Below are 17,752 nucleotides of genomic sequence, written 5' to 3'. Positions count from 1 at the left end.
AGGATTTGGTTGAAGATCTGGATCTGGATACGAGAAATCTTTAATTTTTTTTTAAAAAAGTGATTCTTACCATTGAGAGCGAGAGGTCTAAAAACGATATATAGCACGATATTTCAAAAAGTTGTGGACGCATTATGACAAAACTAGATGAATGAGTTGGTTCGATTTTGGTTCAGGTCCGGATTCAGATCTGACCTTGCAATGGGATACAAAATGTAACCTGTTCAGTGTGGCGGAGGAATGGGCTCCAGTGAGTGCTGTTTTAGTTTATCCATGTTTTCACCCGTATGTTGAACTAGTTTCCGGAATCGATCTTTTTTGTCATGTCTGTTAAAATATCAGCTCATTGCCATCTTATGACAAACTATATCTCAGCATCGAATCTCTTGTGCTCCGTCTATCTCCTGTCTTATGTCTGTCTGTCTGTTTGTCCCCCCCCCCCTATCATGTTGTTTGCATTGTTTGCTACTTCACACAGTTCCCTCAAGATCCTTGACATCCAAGTGAATGGTCGCAGGGCTGATCCGGTGATCCTCATGAATAGTGATGCTACAGAAACCATTCTGGCACGGCACAAACTCACTTGTGGAGACGCGAATACATGGCTTTGTTAAGGTTATGATAGTGGGAACTCGTACTGGTCAGCCATACCGTGAGAGGAGCTAAAGAAAAGTGTTGATCTCAGGTTTGCCAGCAATGGAAACCTGGCTAAAAACAACCAGCAGCAAGCAGATATCAACATTGCAATTGCATGATATGATGACAATGTGACGTCACCTACCCACAGACAGAACAGTAGTATTCACAGAGGTTAAGGTGACGTTTCACATGTGTGCGTATGTCTCCGAGCTGGGCAGCAGAAAAATTACAGATGGTGCAGTGGAAAGGTTTGGAGCCTGAAGGGATCAAGTGATAAGAATGGGATGGGAGAATACATTAGGAGGGGGCAGGAAGCGCCGAAGGCAGGGGGAAAAACGCCCCAGAGGAGGTGGGGGTGGTGGAAGATACTGGAGCAGAGGATGGGGCATTAAGGAAAAGTATGGGAAAGTCTGGTTCATAAGGACAAGGTTAAAGCATGCTGCAAGAGACAAGTAAATGTGTGTTGGATTCGTACCAGTGTGTGTGCGGATATGTGAAAGAAATGATAAAATGCTCGACCCAGAACTCTTCTTTCCACAGTGTGGGCAAGGCCCTCCATTAAACTTTGCACGCTCCTCGTTTATCTGTGCCGTGTCCTCTCGGATGTACAGAGGGACCTTGTGTCGCATGCTTTCATGCTTTGTACTCATGTGTGAGACCAGCTCGATTTCAGAGTGAAAGTCAATGTGACACTGAAAGCAGTGGGGTTTCACTCCAGAAGCCTGTCAGGAACAGGATGTTAGCAACTCAAGGTTCAACTCAAAACAAGTGTTCATACGCAGGAGCCCCCCCCCCCCAAGTCGAATGCACACATCCAGTGGACCGTTACTCTGACAATCAAAATTGGAAAATATTCAAAAATTAATTTAGAAATAGATTTAATAAATAAACAGAATCTAGACTCATAAAAAGGCAGTGTGTGTGTGTCCTCCATAAAGGGGCTGTCACACCTTGACGTTTTAGCCAGCGTATGCCGGCGTATGACTCACACGTTCCGCATACGCTGGCCATAAGTTGTAGGCACGTTACGCGATCGTTGACACACGTTGACACACGTTACTTGTAAGTTACTCATAAGTCGAAATACGTCGAGGTAATGTTTAGCGTACCCGAAACTTATTTCTCACCGATGAGTAACGTGCTTTGAACCTATGAGTAACGTATCTCCAACGCATATTGACATATGGAGACGTATTTGACGTCTTCCGGACGACCACAGAACTTACTGAACGTGTTTCTAACTTACAGCTACCGTATTAATGGCGTATTGGCAGCGTTTAGGGGAATTGGTATATAAAAATGGGGTTCACAGGAGGAACCCGTCAGTGTTTCAGACTCCATGGTGAGTAGATGTCCATGTCATCCGAGAGACTGACCACCCTCCGGTAGTCAGTCTTCTTGATGTCCCAGAGGATGGCGTTCTCGCGAAGGAAATTGCACATGAGCTGCTCCTCTTGAACATCAAGACAAAACTGTGTCTTCTTGGCCCTCTTCTTCGCAAGGGTTGGCTGAGAGGAGATGGAGGCCACGGACGCGGCTATCGATGCCACCGCTGATGCCCGAGAGGCGTTGGAACCAGCATCCTCTCCGTCAGAGGGTGAGCGTGATGGGGAGGGTGTGGGTGATGATGGATCCTCCTTGCGTCCGCGTCCACGGCCACGAGACTTCTTGGCAGCATTCTTCGAAGTTTTCTTCGGCATGACGGTGATGTTGACACTTCGATGTCTAGTGCGGTTATGATTTGAATCGTCAAGCGGCAGCCTTTTAATAGGCTACACCACGTGATGGTCGGCAATACGCTGCCGCGCTATGCATAAGTTAGACAATCATTGGGCATAAGTTGTGAACGCCGACAACACGCTAAGCATTCGTTGGTATAAGTTATCTATAAGTTATCGAAACGTTCTGTGTACGTTACTAATACGTTATGCATACGTCCAACTCGTTATTATACACCCAAAACTGAAAAAAACATCAATATTTCAGCGTACGCCAGCGTTTTAGATAAATTTTGATACATTGCCATACGCTGGCTAAATCGTCAAGGTGTGACAGGGGCTTAACTCCAAAACTATAAAACCTATCAACCTGAAATTTTGCATGCATACTAAGAAATCTCCAAGGAAGTACAAGAGTGAAAATTGGGTGTTTGGGTTAATTAAAACATCCCTTTTGAACATAATTAACGGTATTATTTAATTATGTCCTTCATCAGGCGATCCTCGGCCACCTTGCTCTCTGGGGTCTTAAGGCGTTTCCCAGGTAACCTCGCTGGGGTCTGAAGCTGCCATGTTTTTTGGCCTGCTCAACCATGCCTTGATTTGGAACAGGCCACAACGATTTCTTAACGATAAAGTTTTTTTTTTCACTTTCCTCACTGTTCATCATCACTAAGAATCACTGTATACATCGTTTTTGTAAGTACTATAGTTTTCAAATGAGGACCTTGGAGCGATTTCATGCATTATACGAAATTATTTTCCACGATCTACTCTCACGGACTAATTAAAGTATATCATTGAAATATTATTTCGGTTTTTAAAGGATCGGATATCGTCAGGACTAAATAAAAGTGTCGAAATCTGTTGTGAAATCTGATAATTTAAAGAAATAATGTCTTATAACTAAGCCGATACTACCGGGGCAGCCAGTATTGGCTAGAGACGACTATCAGTTCTTGGCTATCAGTTCCATGGTGAAATAGGACACCTATTTAATGAAGCAAGCAAGGCTATGTCCCCTCCTCCATAAATACACAAGAAAATGTGAAATTTCCAAAGCATTAAACTTATCTTTTTCTACTGTTTGGAGAATTATATTGAGGGAACAAAAAATTTAGGAACGTAACAAAATTAACCAGCTTCATTGAGCTATATGATTTTATGCATTCACTGCGAGACCTTGTGCCCTGTCCTCCGTGGACTGCCTATCCATAGCGTCTGCCAGATCTGTGTCTATATCTGTGTTTTTGGAGGTTTCGCGAGGTGCTCTCCAGGGAGTCAAAGCAAATCTGGTAAAAAACGGATGTTTTAAAATAAAGTTATAACATTTGCGTGGATGCCAAACCGATATACCACGTGACACCATGCACAAATGAGCAGGCAAGATGATGGATTTTCTGCAAAGTTTATTTCCCGGGCGATTGTACTTTGCGATGTGTCCAGGGTTCTGCATTAAGCTGCAACTCCTTCGTAGATAAAGTCATGATGTGAATGAATTCATTTTATTTCATCAACTGCTGCATGCGTGGTGAAGACAGTTACAATTTAACACGGGTGGAGGCCAATTAACTTGCTGTGTGATTGTGAAGGTGATTGACTACACCTGAGCTAACTTACAATTGCTATTTTAAGTGGGGTGGACACTTATCCAACCAAGATATTTTAGTTTTGTATTTTCAGTTAATTTTATGAAATTTGTAGAATTTGTTTTTCACTTGGAAGTTGTGTGTTACGATGTGTAAATAAAGGTAGAAAAAGTCTCATTTAATGCAATTCAATTCCAGGCTCTAAGGGGGAATCATCCCGTCGGTAAAGACGGGTTCTTTACTCGTACAGCCGAGCCTTGCTTCAAGCCAAACAGATTTGTCCCGTGGATTGCTTGAATTAAGAGACAACACCTAACAAACAGCCAAAGCCGATAAATGAACAGATAGAAATGAATGCCCAACATCGTGATGGAAAGGCAACTCAGCATCTCCATTCACGCAGAACTAAATGAACCAAACACAAACAAGGCTGAGGCAACGAGCGTTTGAGCGCTGTTCAACTGTTATAAAAGTTTGTTTGTCTTGTAAACCAAAACTTGAATCACCTTGCGACTCATTGATATTAATCTTATGGAGTGTTCTTCTGAACGGGGTACCCCACCGATTCAAGGAAACCTACTCCGTGACCTTAAAAATTGGGACATTTGTTCATTCAACCCATTTGTCTCATCAATTACATCTTATTGATTATTCACCTTCACAAAAGTCCTCTCGGGATCTATGCACATTTAGTCAGGAGTACATTTGATCTCAGCCTCACCGCCTGCTTCCCAAATGTATTCTGCATGAGAAGATGGTGTCGACTGGTCTGGTGATGGAGCAGGTTATCTTCCGTGCGAAAGGCCTTTCCACAAAGCAGACAAAAGAACGGCCGTTCTGGAGAGCCGTGCTTCATCGTCTCGTGCACGTGCAAGCCGCCGATGCCGTCTGCTTTAAATCCGCACACCTTGCACACCAAGGCGCTTGGGTCGATGCCAGCCGATGGACGTTTCTTACCCCGGGTCCTGACCTTGGCTCTCTGCGAGCTCTCCGGGGTTTTCTCATCGTCTGGAATGGAACGTAGGGGCTGAAGAAGGCGCACGACGCAGGAATCCATCTTTGATGCATCGGTCTGTAAGAGTGAGGGGAGAAGATAGTTTTGTTTTGTCTTGTATAACATAATTGAGGCTCGTGGAAGAATAGAGTTGAGCACACTGAATGGATCAGGACGTAACAGGACATAAAACAAGCAAAACTAGGATGCAAAGGGAACAGTTGAGATGCATACAAAAGGGGCAGTAGAGAGAGGGGGGGGGGGGACACCAACAGCAGAGTTGAAGGCCAAGATAGAGGGAGGCTTGGAGAAACAATGGGTGGAGGGACGGATGAGGTGCAGGAGAGGATGCATGGGGTGGACAAGATGGATATAGAAGGAAACTCCAAGGGAGGAAAACTGGGAATTTGGAAGGAGGAGGGATTGTGGTGTGGTGGTGAGGATGGGGGTTTAACGAGAGTAGAAAACATCATGGTTTTGGATTGGGGATGATCTGAGATGGTGGTGAAAAGATGTCTTTAAAACCAGAAGGGAAGCATGAGGTTGAATAGAATGTGAGTGGAGAATAGAATGGAAAAAAAGAGGAGCAAATAAGTGGAGGTGAGCAGTGATTATGGATTCAGGTAGTTTCATGAGAAGGTGGTTGATGGTAGTCCATGTGAGCCCTGCTGAAACCTGGGGGGAGGGGAGCAAAGCATGGGAAGAGCAGAGGCTGCAAGACCAGAAGGGAGGCAGTAAGAGAAAGAGAGACCACCAACCTGTCTGCAATGGTGAAGTGATAGATCCATGGAGTCTACTTCATCGAGGGAGATTCCAATAATCTTGAAGGCCTTGGTTTCCACGGAGTCAAGCTGAGCAAGGTGTAAGGCAGGGGAGCCATCACAGAGGGGAGAGCAGAACTCCATCAAACTACAGATGAAGGCCTTGTAGGTGGATTGGAGTTCAGGTGCGCCAAGGAAGGACATTGTATGACGGAGGATGCCCAGTCGGCGTTTGGCTTTGGAGGCCAACTTTGAAATGTGGTTTGTCCAAGAAAGATCATGGCTGATCATGAAACCCAGGAGTTTGAGTGACTGAACTTCTTCAAGAGGATTGTTAAGAAAGAAGTTTGGAGGGGGGGGGGTTAATTAAGAAAGTAGATGGGTGGGGGTGATTGAAAGACATATACCAAGTATTTGACCACCTGTTGATTTTTTTTTCAAGGTCTGAAGAGAGAGGGAAGAGGCTGCAGCCTGCCTTTCTGAATGATGAGGGATGTCACGTCAGAGGGTGGAGTCGTCAACAAAGAGATAAGATATGGGAGAACAGTCCTGAAAAGAGATGGCTGCTTGAAGTCCCTGCAAATCTACTTGAGTGAACTGCCAGACTCAGCAGCATTGAGGCAGCTCTCTGTGAATAACCACAGAGATGTTGACTTTCACAAGTATATGATCGGATGAACCAATTAGAGCAGAAGAAGGGCAGGAGACAATTGCAGGAAGGTTTGTCATTAACAAGTCCAGAAGGGAGGATTTTCAATTGGGAGAAATCCGGGTTGGAATGTTCACAGATCGAGTCGATGTCGTGAAGTCACAGAAGTCCTTGGCTGAAGTGCAATGGCTGGTGAGAGAGGTACCAACACCCAGTAAGTTCCATGGTGAAAATTGAAATAATCACAGATGAGGAAGAGAGAGAGAGTTGGGACGAGTGGTTAAAAGTTTTTTCCATGTGATTTTGAGACAGATATGTAGATGTGGTCATCACTGTAAGGACGATGGGACAACACAGACAAACAAGAGGTGGGAGCGAGGAAAAGTCTCAGTCAGAGGTACTCCTGGGGAATGGGAGGTGTAAGATCTGTATTTGGACAGTGAGAAATTGAACTCTTGATGTCAAGTGCAACTCCAAGCCTGGTGTTGGCTTAGTGGTTAGGCAACTCCAAGCCTGGTGTTGGCTTAGTGGTTAGGGTGGTTGGCTTGGGATCTTAGGGTCCTGAGTTAGAGCCCCGTTGGCCGCTGAATTAACACTAGGTGGAGTTGACTCAGCCCGTCATCCTTCCGATGTTGGCGAAATGAGTACCATTGTTCTGGTGGAGGGGCACAGCATCAGCGGCACAGCTGCGCTTCAAAGAAATGATAGCTACCCTGACAGCTAAGCTGCCAGACACAAGAACAGAACAGTGCAACTCCGCCACCGGGGAATGGTTCAGGCCTATCAAATCGGAGGAGAGAATAACCGGGGAGAGACACTTATGAGTGTCTATGAGTATGAAGGATTCTGTTAAAACACATGATGTCTGGTTTATCGGCAGCAGCCTAGATGAGAGATCTGTCAGGTTAGAGTGGAGACTTCAGATGCTTGAGGTTCACACAGTTAGAGATAGGAGGGAGGGGGTTTTGGAGGGTGCAGGATGGGGGAAGAAGCTTTGCAGGGGCGAGGTGGGGTTTTGGGGAGGGGCTGGGTGATGGGGAGGTTTGAGTGTGAGGGTATGGGGGAGGGTTTGAGGGGGTGGGATGGGTGTGTATGTTTATTCTGATTCCAGATTCCCAATTTTGACAAACAGAGATAAAGATCATGGGATGGGAGTTAAGATCCCTTGTTGAAAGCATGTACAAACGCTGCGATTGTACGTGCGGGGGGGGGGGGGGGGGGATAATTTGTGGACCAAGTTCCAAGTGGACAAACACCACTGAAAAATAATCCTTGTGAAGAAGAAGAAGGAGGAGGAGGAGGAGGAGGAGACATATCAAGCGTGATGGAGATGGAAAACACATGTAGCATTTCTGAAGGAGATACAACGGTTGAAATATATTTTCAAGTTAATTTTAAATGCTTTTAAAGGAGGAAGAAGCATTTATGTTTGACGTCAATTCAGTTTGGAAATATTGAGAAAAGAGGGGGTGGGGGGGGGGGGAAATGAAGAACCACAAGCAAGCAGAAGGAAATTCAAGTAGAAATGAGAATCATTATGGAGTAAAAAGTAAAATTTTTAACCTCCGCCATCTTCGAAGATGGATGGAGGTTACTGTTTTCACCCCTTTCTGTTTGTTTGTTTGTTTGTTTGTGAACAGTATTACGGAAAAACTCCTCGACGGATTTCGACGAAACTTGGTGGGGGGGGTGGGGGGTTAGGTATGGTCCAAGGATCATGCCATTAAATTTTGGACTTGGTCCCCCCCCCAAAAAAAAGGTAGAGAAATTTTTTTTTTGCATTTCTACATGTTTTAAGTGATTTCCAAACCCCCCAAAAAAATTGTTCGAGAAAAAAAAAAATTTTTTTTGCATTTCTACATATTTTAAATGATTTCCAACCCCCCCCCAAAAAAAATTGTTTGAGAAAAATTTTTTTATTTTTTTTTTGCATTTCTACATGTTTTAAGTGATTTCCACCCCCCCAAAAAAAAATTTTTGCAACTTTTTTTTCAACAAAATTTCGATTTTTTTTTTTTGCATTTTTACATGTTTTAAGTGATTTCCAAACCCCCCCCCCCCGCAAAAAAAAAAAATGTTGGAGAAAAGAACTATAACTCTGTCAGCACTGTTGACATCATATTTAATGAATAAGATATAAGGTTCACTTGAGTGACCGAGCAGTATTGGCGGCGGAGGTTTTGCACTCTACCGAGTGCTCCCCCTCTAGTTTTGTTTTTTGTTTTTGAAGTGAGGAAAGGAAATAGCATAATGTTTAATGAGGTAGAAGCAAGACACCTGGGAAGAAGGAAACAAAACGAGGAACAATGAGACAGAATTTTCACACTTTCTATCGAAGAGTAGGCCATGTCAGGCCGAATAGCAAAAACAACGAATGAATTAACATGAAATATTGCATGGGATACAACAGCAACACAACATAAAAACACAACAAATCGGGTTTGGAAAACTCAGCTTTATGAAGTGAAAATGAGGAGCTCAGATTTTCACTATCATGTGCAGAAAACCCCAATCAGAAGAAAAATAAATAAATAAATAAATAAATATATATATATATATATATATATATATAATTATTATCGGATCCGGATCATCACCAAAATCAAGTCAATTCCTCCGTGTCACACACCCAACTTGTCCACCAAGTTTCGTCCGAATCTGTTTGTGAGAAGGATATCTAAAAAAGTTATTGATAGACAGTGAAACAAACAAACAAACAAACAAACAAACAGGAGTAAAAACATAACTTCCATCCACCTTCAGTTGCAGAGGGAATGATGAGTTTTTGTTGCTTATCAAGCAGAGCTACGAATCTGTAGACACCACCGGTTACAAGTTGTCATCGGAGAAAATCGACAAGCACGTATCAGGTTAAACTCAGCAACTTGTCAGGAGTCATCAGTAAAAAAAATAATTTGGCAAAAACTCCAGCCATCTGAATACTTTGTCGTACCTTTGTTAGGTCGTCTCCATCACGTGCAGTAGTGCCGTCAAATTCAAACTCATCGGCCTGCCGGGCTGCTGCTATCAACGCTGCGACGTCACCCTCCTGCTCACCAATCACTGTTTCGACATGCACTCCAACATTCGAGCTGGGATCCACGAGTACTGCGGCTGGTAATTCCGAAGTCGTCTCTAGTATGCGATTTGGCTGTGCCTCGATATCCATCGCAAGCTCCTGTGGTCTACCACAATCTACTTGCACTTCCAAATGCAACCCGGGTTCCTCAAAAGGCTCAGAATCATCCTTGGATACAATCTGGCCTTCTTGATCTACCGCTCTACGTTCTCCATCAGTACTCCACAATCCCGAGGTCGGGTCTGGCATGACGCTTTTCCCCGATTCCACTATCACCTTGAATGGAGGGTCAGGTGTCACTGCATCACCCCTATCATTTTCATTTTCCGTCGCTGGTTTCTGTAAAATAGCATCTTTCTCCACCCCGATTGCAGTTTTTGAAGGATCCTCAAGTGCATCATCAACCAAGGAAACAGGACAAATACCTCTTGCAAGGTCATTGCTGTTCTGATCAGGTAAGTCGTTGTGAATCCCGTTCCAGTCTTGCAAATCAATATCTTTAACCTGTTCATCTGCTGCTCCTTTGTCGTCCAGATCTTCAAGCCCTTTGACTCTCCTTACACCTTTAAGTGCAATGTGAGATTTAACAAACTCGCTAGGATCACCTTGTTGTTGGTTTTTCTCAATGACCTCTGTTTCCTGCAGCCCCAAGCTTTTTGACTTTCTTGTAAGGCCTCCAATGCCTGTGGATCTCCCTTGAGCTTCTTCTGATGAATGGAGAACCATACTGTGTGCTTCAGATGCAAGATGTAAACTTTGAGAATTGTCCAGGTTCAATGAAACAGATCCTTCTTTCCCAATTTCCAAGATTATTTCATCAGCTGTTACATTATTATTATCAATTGCAAGGAGATGTCGTGATTGGTGTTCTTTTTTTGAAGCATGCCTCACCATGTCTGCCAATGTTGTCGTGTACAGGTTGCAAACTTTGCAGTGGAAGAGTTGTGGTACAACCGACGGCAAATTACTCGACGCTTTCTCCTCATTCCCAGTTGGTGACAAATCCGCTTCGTCCTTGGATCCTAACTTCCATATTTTTTTGCCCGATTCTTCCCCGCCATCCTCTGGTTCCCGACTCCCCAGTGCGGCCTTACGGCGATGTTTTGCGGTGTTACAGTGACGATCGATGTCCCCTTTGGTGACGGCATAATAACGACAGACACGGCACAGAAAGTGATACTCGCGGACATGGCGACGGCGAATGTGAATACCAAGGTTGGTGTACGTTGCGGCCACGTATCCGCATTCATTGCAAACTCGGGAAGCATGCAGTCGAGGCCGACCTTTTCTCCGGCACTTCACATCGGCTGCTAACTGTTCATCTTTTTGTTCCACTTTCATCTTAACTTGGCCCTTAAGAATCGCTTGGGGATCAAACTGACTGCTTTCAGTAACCTCCTCAATGACTCCACTTTCAGCTACAAGCATATTGGTGACTTCATGCTCAACATTATCCGTCACCTCAACGTCCAACTCCTTCTCCAAAGACTTTTCATTTTTCACCTCTTTTTCATTTTCCACGCACTTTTCTTTCTCGGTATTCCTTTGAGATTCCTGTCGGTCTAACTCATTACTTACATCCAAAGTTTCTTCAGTATCTGGGTCATTTTTCACAATAGGCTGTGTCAACTCATCACTCCTCGTGCTCTCCTTTTCATGCCTTTGATTCAATCTTTCTCTTCTACATCCAAGAGCCCCATGTACGGCCTGGGATTCAAGAGTCTTACCGGGTTTCGAAGTCTCAGAGGTATCATTAAAATCCCCATCCTCGTCACAATGGGCATCAGCCATGTCTTCGTCGCTCAAGTCTTTATGGACCCCACTTACTGGATGCTCCTTTCCATCATCATGATGTTGCTGTTTTTCACGACCTTCAAAACTACCATGTCCAGAAGAGCATCGTCCAATCTTTGCATCTTTTTCACTTCCTCCTCTTTTACTCCCTTGTTTATTCCGTGTCTCACTGCCCAAGCTATCCCTCGTTTCTTCATCCGTAACCACCCTCAACACTATCAATTCTACATCTCTATTATTATCCACCTCCATGTTCCAATTCTCTTTCTCCCTTTTATTAACTTCTATCTTTCCCTGCTCCATCACACCTTCTATCCCTCTTTCTTCATCTTTATGTGGTTGCACCAAATTGTCACACTTGTAAGAGCTATCTTTCTGTACTGTCTCCGTTTTTGAATCATTATTACTGACCCATGCTGTGCTCTTTTCCATATCATATTTACTTTTGTTTTTTTTCTGCACGTCTTCCTCTGCATCCTCCTTTTCGTTCCCATTCTCCCACTCTTTCACTCTCTCCCACTGCATGTCATCATTTTCAACTTCAGACACGTCACCGTGTTCCATCTCTACATCATCAAACTTGCACGCACGGCCGTTTCCGTCCTCGCCTTTTCCTGGCTTGCACTGTCTGCAGTTGTCAATACCGGTCACTGGGCTGCAGGTGCAGCCAGGAGTTTTGGACGTGTCTTGAATTTCATCTCCGAAAGAAGCTGGCTGTACAGTAACCAATTCCACGAGGTTCGTGGACTTTTCATGGCTGCTTGCTTCCTGGCTGTCATCTTGTTTCTCATGAGTCTTCCAAATATGAAGGCATGTAGAGGTAGGAGTACGAAACGTCTTCACAAGGATCTCGTGACTACCATTTAAACTGGATGTCACTACCTTTTCAGCACCATGTTTTGCGCCACACCTCATTTCATCGTCACTGTGTTCTGTTGCAATATTTGATGGAATGCTGATCGTGTGGCTGTCTTTTGATGTACGATTTTGATATCCTGGTTTCAAGGCCAGTTCAATATGGCCTCCATCACACATTACACTTTCCTTTCGCTCCATGGCACAATTTCTGTGTCTCTCATCGTTGATGACCGCATCAGAACATTCACCTGGTAAATGCACACGTGCCCCACAGTGGAGCAAAATGAACAAAAATAGGAACTACAGAGCTGACAAACCAACTTTCATCATGCGTGTTCGCACTCCATACCATGAATTACCTTCAACTTGTATTCTCCTACTTTTCATCATTTTCCCCTTCACGACTCCATTCACACCAACACATAAGTCCTGTCACAAACACACAAGCACATACGTAGTATGATGTAATAATTCTTTCTCAACACAAAGTCCTCGTCCACTAAACACTAATGGACTTACTACTGGACAATGTACTTTTCGAGGCATTGTCAGTATCCCTTCCATACATTCTTACCTTATATTGGACATCAGCCTCAATTTTGTGTTAAAGAATTGAAGACGACATTCAAGACTTCGGGTTAAAGAACAAAAGCCTGGCATCTAGCATCGAGTCACCACTTGTCCTTTATCTCAACTTCCCATCAACCCATTCACTTGGACCGAACAATCAAAATACTCACCCAATCACATGGAGCCATCAACCAAAATACTCATAGAATCACATGGACCAATCAATTAAAATCGTCACCCAATCACATGGACCAATCAATAAAAATACTCACCCAATCACATGGACCAATCAATCAAAATACTCACACAATCACATGGGCTCATCAATTAAAATACTCACCCATTCACCCAATCACGTGGACCCATTAACCAAAGTACTCACCCAATGACATGGCCTGGGATTTGTGCAAGAAACAGAACTATGAATGCGTATACACTTTGTATCTCTGTAACTTGTAAAGCTTTCACAGCAAAGCAAAAGGAACAAGAAAAAAAAAAAAAACAGAGATTGCAGACCCTCTCCAGGACTTGTTTTGTGTGGCGTTTGTGTAGTTTTGTGTGGTGTATTTTGTGTACTGGTGTGTTATGCAATTAACAGGAGACATAACCAGAAGTGCCACTTTATAACTGCTGGCAGTGATGATCGGGTACCAAGACGTCCCGCTTTGATGTAACCCCGCTTCGATCAGACACCTGACCCTGACCCATGACGTCTATTATTCACTTGAATTGAGAATGGGATTAAAATAAATTCAATTCAAATTAAATGGAAGACCAAGTAGGTTCAGTCCTGCATCGGAGTAATCAGAAGGAACCCGAACAAGCAAAAAGCAACGATTAAATCAGGAGGACCTGGGATAGGATTCACATTTCAGCTGCTACTCCTCTACCCTCAAACCCATCCAGGCACAGCCAAGTGAGTCTTAATAAAAAAGAACATAAATGAATTTTAAAAAACTCACACATCAAAAAAATCAAATAATTCTGGCTGCTCGGCTGATCAAGTTGAAATTTAAAACATATATTCCACATCACGACGAGATCATAATTGTGAATTTTCACGTCGATTGATGAATCAGTTGAAGACAAATACTTTTCTTAAGCTTTTGGCTCAATCAAATATGGCTACCAAACCATGTGACCGATCAATTCTTTGTGAATACCCTGGTATCCCCAAGAATGGGGAACAGCCATTCAGGAGAAGAAGATTTTTGTAGCTTTTAGGGTAAATCTAATATAGCTGCTAAGCCATGTGACCTATGACGTCATGTGTGAATGTTTTGTTCCTCATAGATAGGCGGTCATACGTGCAAAGTTGCACCTCGATTTGTTCAGCCGTTTCAGTGAAGTAGATTTTTTGTGTTTAAAAAAAACAAAACAATATGGCTGTTGCCGAATCACATGACCGATGACATCATCAATTTTTTTTTGTGTGGACCAATTTATCCATATTGGTTTCAGACCAGGTCACTCTACCCAAGATATGCTGGTTCTGCTCTCCCAACAATGTATGGAGGTCCTCAATGCCAGACCTGAAATCAGATCCATATCCCTAGACATATCGCGTGCTTTTGACACGGTCTGGCTACCTCCCCTGCTCACCAAACTCTCTTCCTATGGTATCCAAGGCCATCTCCATTCATGGCTCGCAGACTTCCTCTCGTGTCGCAGTCAACGTGTGGCCCTAAATGGAGTTCTTTCATCCCCTCTTCCTGTCCAGGCTGGAGTTCCTCAAGGCAGCGTTCTGGGCCCTGTTCTATTTCTGGTTTTCATCAATGATCTCTCCGACTCTCTGGAAAATCCTTTTTATCTCTTTGCTGATGACTCCACCCTCTGTCGTACCATCTGCCATCCCTCAGACCAGCAAGCAGCAGCCTCTTCACTCTCTGCAGATCTGGATAAAATCACAAACTGGTCCAACATGTGGAACATGTCTTTCAATCCTGACAAATCTCACACTCTCACTGTCTCTTCGAAAGGACTGTTTGGAAAACCCCCCATCCACTTTCTCAACAATCCTCTGGAAGAAGTCCTTTCTTTCAAACTTCTGGGTCCCACGATCTGCCATGATCTTTCTTGGGAAAGCCACATTTCCAACCTCGCCTCTGAAGCCAGTGGCCGTCTGGGAATCCTCCATCGTGCAAAGTCCTTTTTCGGCCCACCTGAGCTCCTGACCACTTACAAAGCTTTCGTCCACAGCCTGATGGAGTACTGCTCTCCCCTCTGGGCTGGTGCTCCTGCCTTCCACCTTTCTCGGCTTCACGCAGTGGAAATCAAGGCATTTCGGATCATTAGTATCTCCCACGATGAGGCTGAGTCTTTGGGTCTCTCACTCTCATCGCAGGCAGGCCAGCGGTCTTTCTGTCTTCTACCGTCTCCTTTCCGGTCTCACCCCCCCCCCAATTTCCACAGGGTGCTCAAGGTCCACCAACAATCCCTTTCTGGTAAAACTAACAAAATCGCGAATCACAGCTTCACTCTCTACCTTCACTCTTTCATTCCTATTTTTTTCACACCTTTGGAATAAACTCCCTCACTCTGTTCAATCCCATTCTTCCCTCTAGGCCTTCAAAAGAGCTGTTCACCCCCACCTCTTATCGTCCCCCATTCAAATCTTCGATCTTTTCTACCCCCGTTAATCCACCCAAACCCACCTCCTTCAAATTCCTTGCTTTCCTTCCTGAAAGTCCCTGTAATGTCCATCTTGTATGCACGCACGCACGCACCATTGTGTTAATATTCCAGCTCTTCCATGAGCCTCAACCATGTACACCAAAATAATGTTAGTGTCCTTATCCTGGATAATATGATGCATGTACTTTTGGTGAGCTATGTCGTCCAATGACCTGAGAGATTGGTGGAAATGCTATGGAAAAGCACACCTGCCGATGTTTCACGTAGCTGTGCAAGCCGGTAATGGTAGTGTGGCAGCGCAGGCAAAGGTGGACGTCATCGGTGTTTTCGCCAATCTGCATGTGTGAAGGACACTGGCTCCTGGAACACAGATGATCTCCCAAATCATCTTGCCTGTGTACAAGTATCAAACGTGTTCACCGAGGGCTTCGTTCCATAAACCTGGCATTTTGCACTCCATACTCATTTTCATGCGTTGTACTCACAAAGGATTGAAGAGAGGTGAAGGATGAACCGACGACTCAAGGGTCGACAGCTTGTTGTCAATGAAAAACGTATTTTGTGAGTAAACATGTGTCGTCATGGAAATAACATATCATCAAATAAATTTCAACTCAAAATAACCATTCATGTCACTGGTAAAAATGATACAGGTAAAGTGTTGGCTGGCACACACACACATGTGTGTCGTTTCATTTGGAACTTTAGTCATGGTTAATGGAGAAGAGAGGGAGTTAGAAATTATTCGGTTTGAGACAAAAGGCTCTGCCAATCACTTTACCTGTATACGAGTATCAAAGGTGTTCACTGCAGCTGTCCCGGACTGTTCCTCGAACCTTCCTTGTTTGTGTGCTGTGCTCTCTCACTCTGATATTCTATAACCTTGACCTCTGCATGAAAACAAAGAAAACCTCAAGTGACCGACAATTGACTCGAAGATAATTTGCCTCAAACTTGAGAGGGTGGACACATTGCCACATAACAGGTGCACACACCATGGAACAGAAACATGAGATCTCAAAGAAACTTACCTGTGGATAGTAAATATCTAGCATAACTTGTAAATGCTACATGTAAGGAGTAAATGCTTCTTGTAAACAGTGAAATCTACATCTAGACAGTAAATCTATCAAGCTCATAAAACGAAATGCTACCTGTCAGCAGTAAATGCTACCCCGTAGGCAGTTACTTTGAATATGTCTTTCAAGCCTGACAAATTTCTCTCCTCTCCTCTCTCTCTCTCCCCCCTCTCACCCCCCAACCCTCTCTCTCTCCCCCCTCTCTCAATCTCTCTCACCCCCCACCTCTCTCTTCCCCCCTTCTCAATCTCTCTCTCCCCCCACCTCTCTCTCTCTCTCCCCCCTACCTCTCTCTCCCCCCACCTCTATCTCTCCCCCCACCTCTATCTCTCCCCCCACCTCTCTCTTCCCCCCCACCTCTCTCAATCTCTCTCTTTCTCTCCCTCCCTCTCTCCCCCTCCTCTCTCTTCCCCTCTCTTCCTCCCCCACCCTCTCCCCCTCTCTCTACCCCCACCCTCTCTCTCTCTCCCTCCTCTCTCAATCTCTCTTTCATTCTCTCCCTCTCCCCCCCCCCACTCCTCTCACCCCCCTGCTCTTTCTCTTTTTTTCTCTCTCCTCTCCACCTCTCTTTCTTCACTCTCACTCTCACTGAAAGGACCATGTGACAACCAACGACAGTAAAGAAGATGAGAGTTGGGACAGTTTTAAAACACGAAGGTCTTTCAGTCCGAGAGTGGGTAACGCATGGACGTCTCCCTGGAAAGGTCATGTCAGCAGAGGTGATGGACGAGTTTAAATGGGATTTCGATACGAGGCTCAATGTATTGGACATTGGTGGCGGGGGTCGGGGTGGGGGTATTGTCTTGTGTGGATGGGTGACGATCCTGGGGTTCATGCGGCCCAGCCACGACAGGCCGAATAGCCTCCTGTGCTTGTACTCCTTACGATACAAGTTCGTACAAACCAATTCGGATCGGCCTCAATTACTTCACTGTTCATAAAGACGATAGGAATGGGAAACGAACGGTTGATCGGGAATCGCAGACCGAGGAAGTGTGCGATGAATGGGAATAAAGGGGTGGAACGAACCACGTGATCGTTTTCATGGACGAATCCAAACGGTGGTACAGGATGTTCCCAGTACGGACATCAGTGAGCGAAGCGTTTGTGAAGTCGTCCCACGCGCGGTTTGGACCTCCAAGGCCGCCGTACCACGCACGGAAGCCCAGAGACTCGCCCGTCGGGGCCGCAAAACGAACGCCTCCTGCGGAAACCGAGGACATTTTGTAATCGGAGCAGGTTTTAGCGATTTATGTCTCATGGATGTCACTGGCGTTTGTAATGGTGATTTGTTCGTTTTCTTCGTCTCGATTTGTGTAAAAATAACGTTCACAAACGCGCACTCCGATTCCCACCGCCGACCCCTCCCCCCCAAAAAGCTCTTAGGT

The 17,752-nt window shown here is 44.7% G+C and overlaps 1 protein-coding gene across 19 annotated transcripts in view; it reads right to left on the bottom strand.

The window, feature by feature from the left end:
* ZNF407 (zinc finger protein 407) overlaps positions 1 to 17,752 on the bottom strand; it is a 41,491-nt gene that overhangs the window by 23,547 nt on the left and 192 nt on the right. For 4 of the 19 annotated variants that reach the window (XR_015051632.1, XM_085856777.1, XM_085856778.1 and 1 more), the window contains exons 1-7: positions 17,394 to 17,752; positions 15,498 to 15,645; positions 12,441 to 12,510; positions 9,304 to 12,329; positions 4,668 to 5,018; positions 1,115 to 1,361; positions 782 to 896 (exon numbers count right to left, since the gene is read on the bottom strand). Coding sequence is in view for 16 of the 19 variants with exons in the window: in XM_085856777.1 (XP_085712903.1) it covers positions 782 to 896; positions 1,115 to 1,361; positions 4,668 to 5,018; positions 9,304 to 12,329; positions 12,441 to 12,510; positions 15,498 to 15,645; positions 17,394 to 17,587 (4,151 nt within the window). In the remaining 3 variants the exon portion in view is untranslated. Of the gene's footprint in view, positions 1 to 781; positions 897 to 1,114; positions 1,362 to 4,667; positions 5,019 to 9,303; positions 12,330 to 12,440; positions 12,511 to 15,497; positions 16,176 to 17,393 lie in introns of all 19 variants that reach the window. The other 15 variants (XR_015051630.1, XR_015051631.1, XM_085856769.1 and 12 more) reach the window with 14 other exon arrangements.

Source organism: Eptatretus burgeri, chromosome 15 (assembly GCF_056783735.1).
Source record: "Eptatretus burgeri isolate ZD-2024b chromosome 15, Ebu_testis_v1, whole genome shotgun sequence".
Taxonomy (NCBI): Eukaryota; Metazoa; Chordata; class Myxini; order Myxiniformes; family Myxinidae; genus Eptatretus; species Eptatretus burgeri.
Note: the sequence above shows the minus strand (reverse complement) of the source record. Positions and strands in the feature narration are given on the sequence as shown.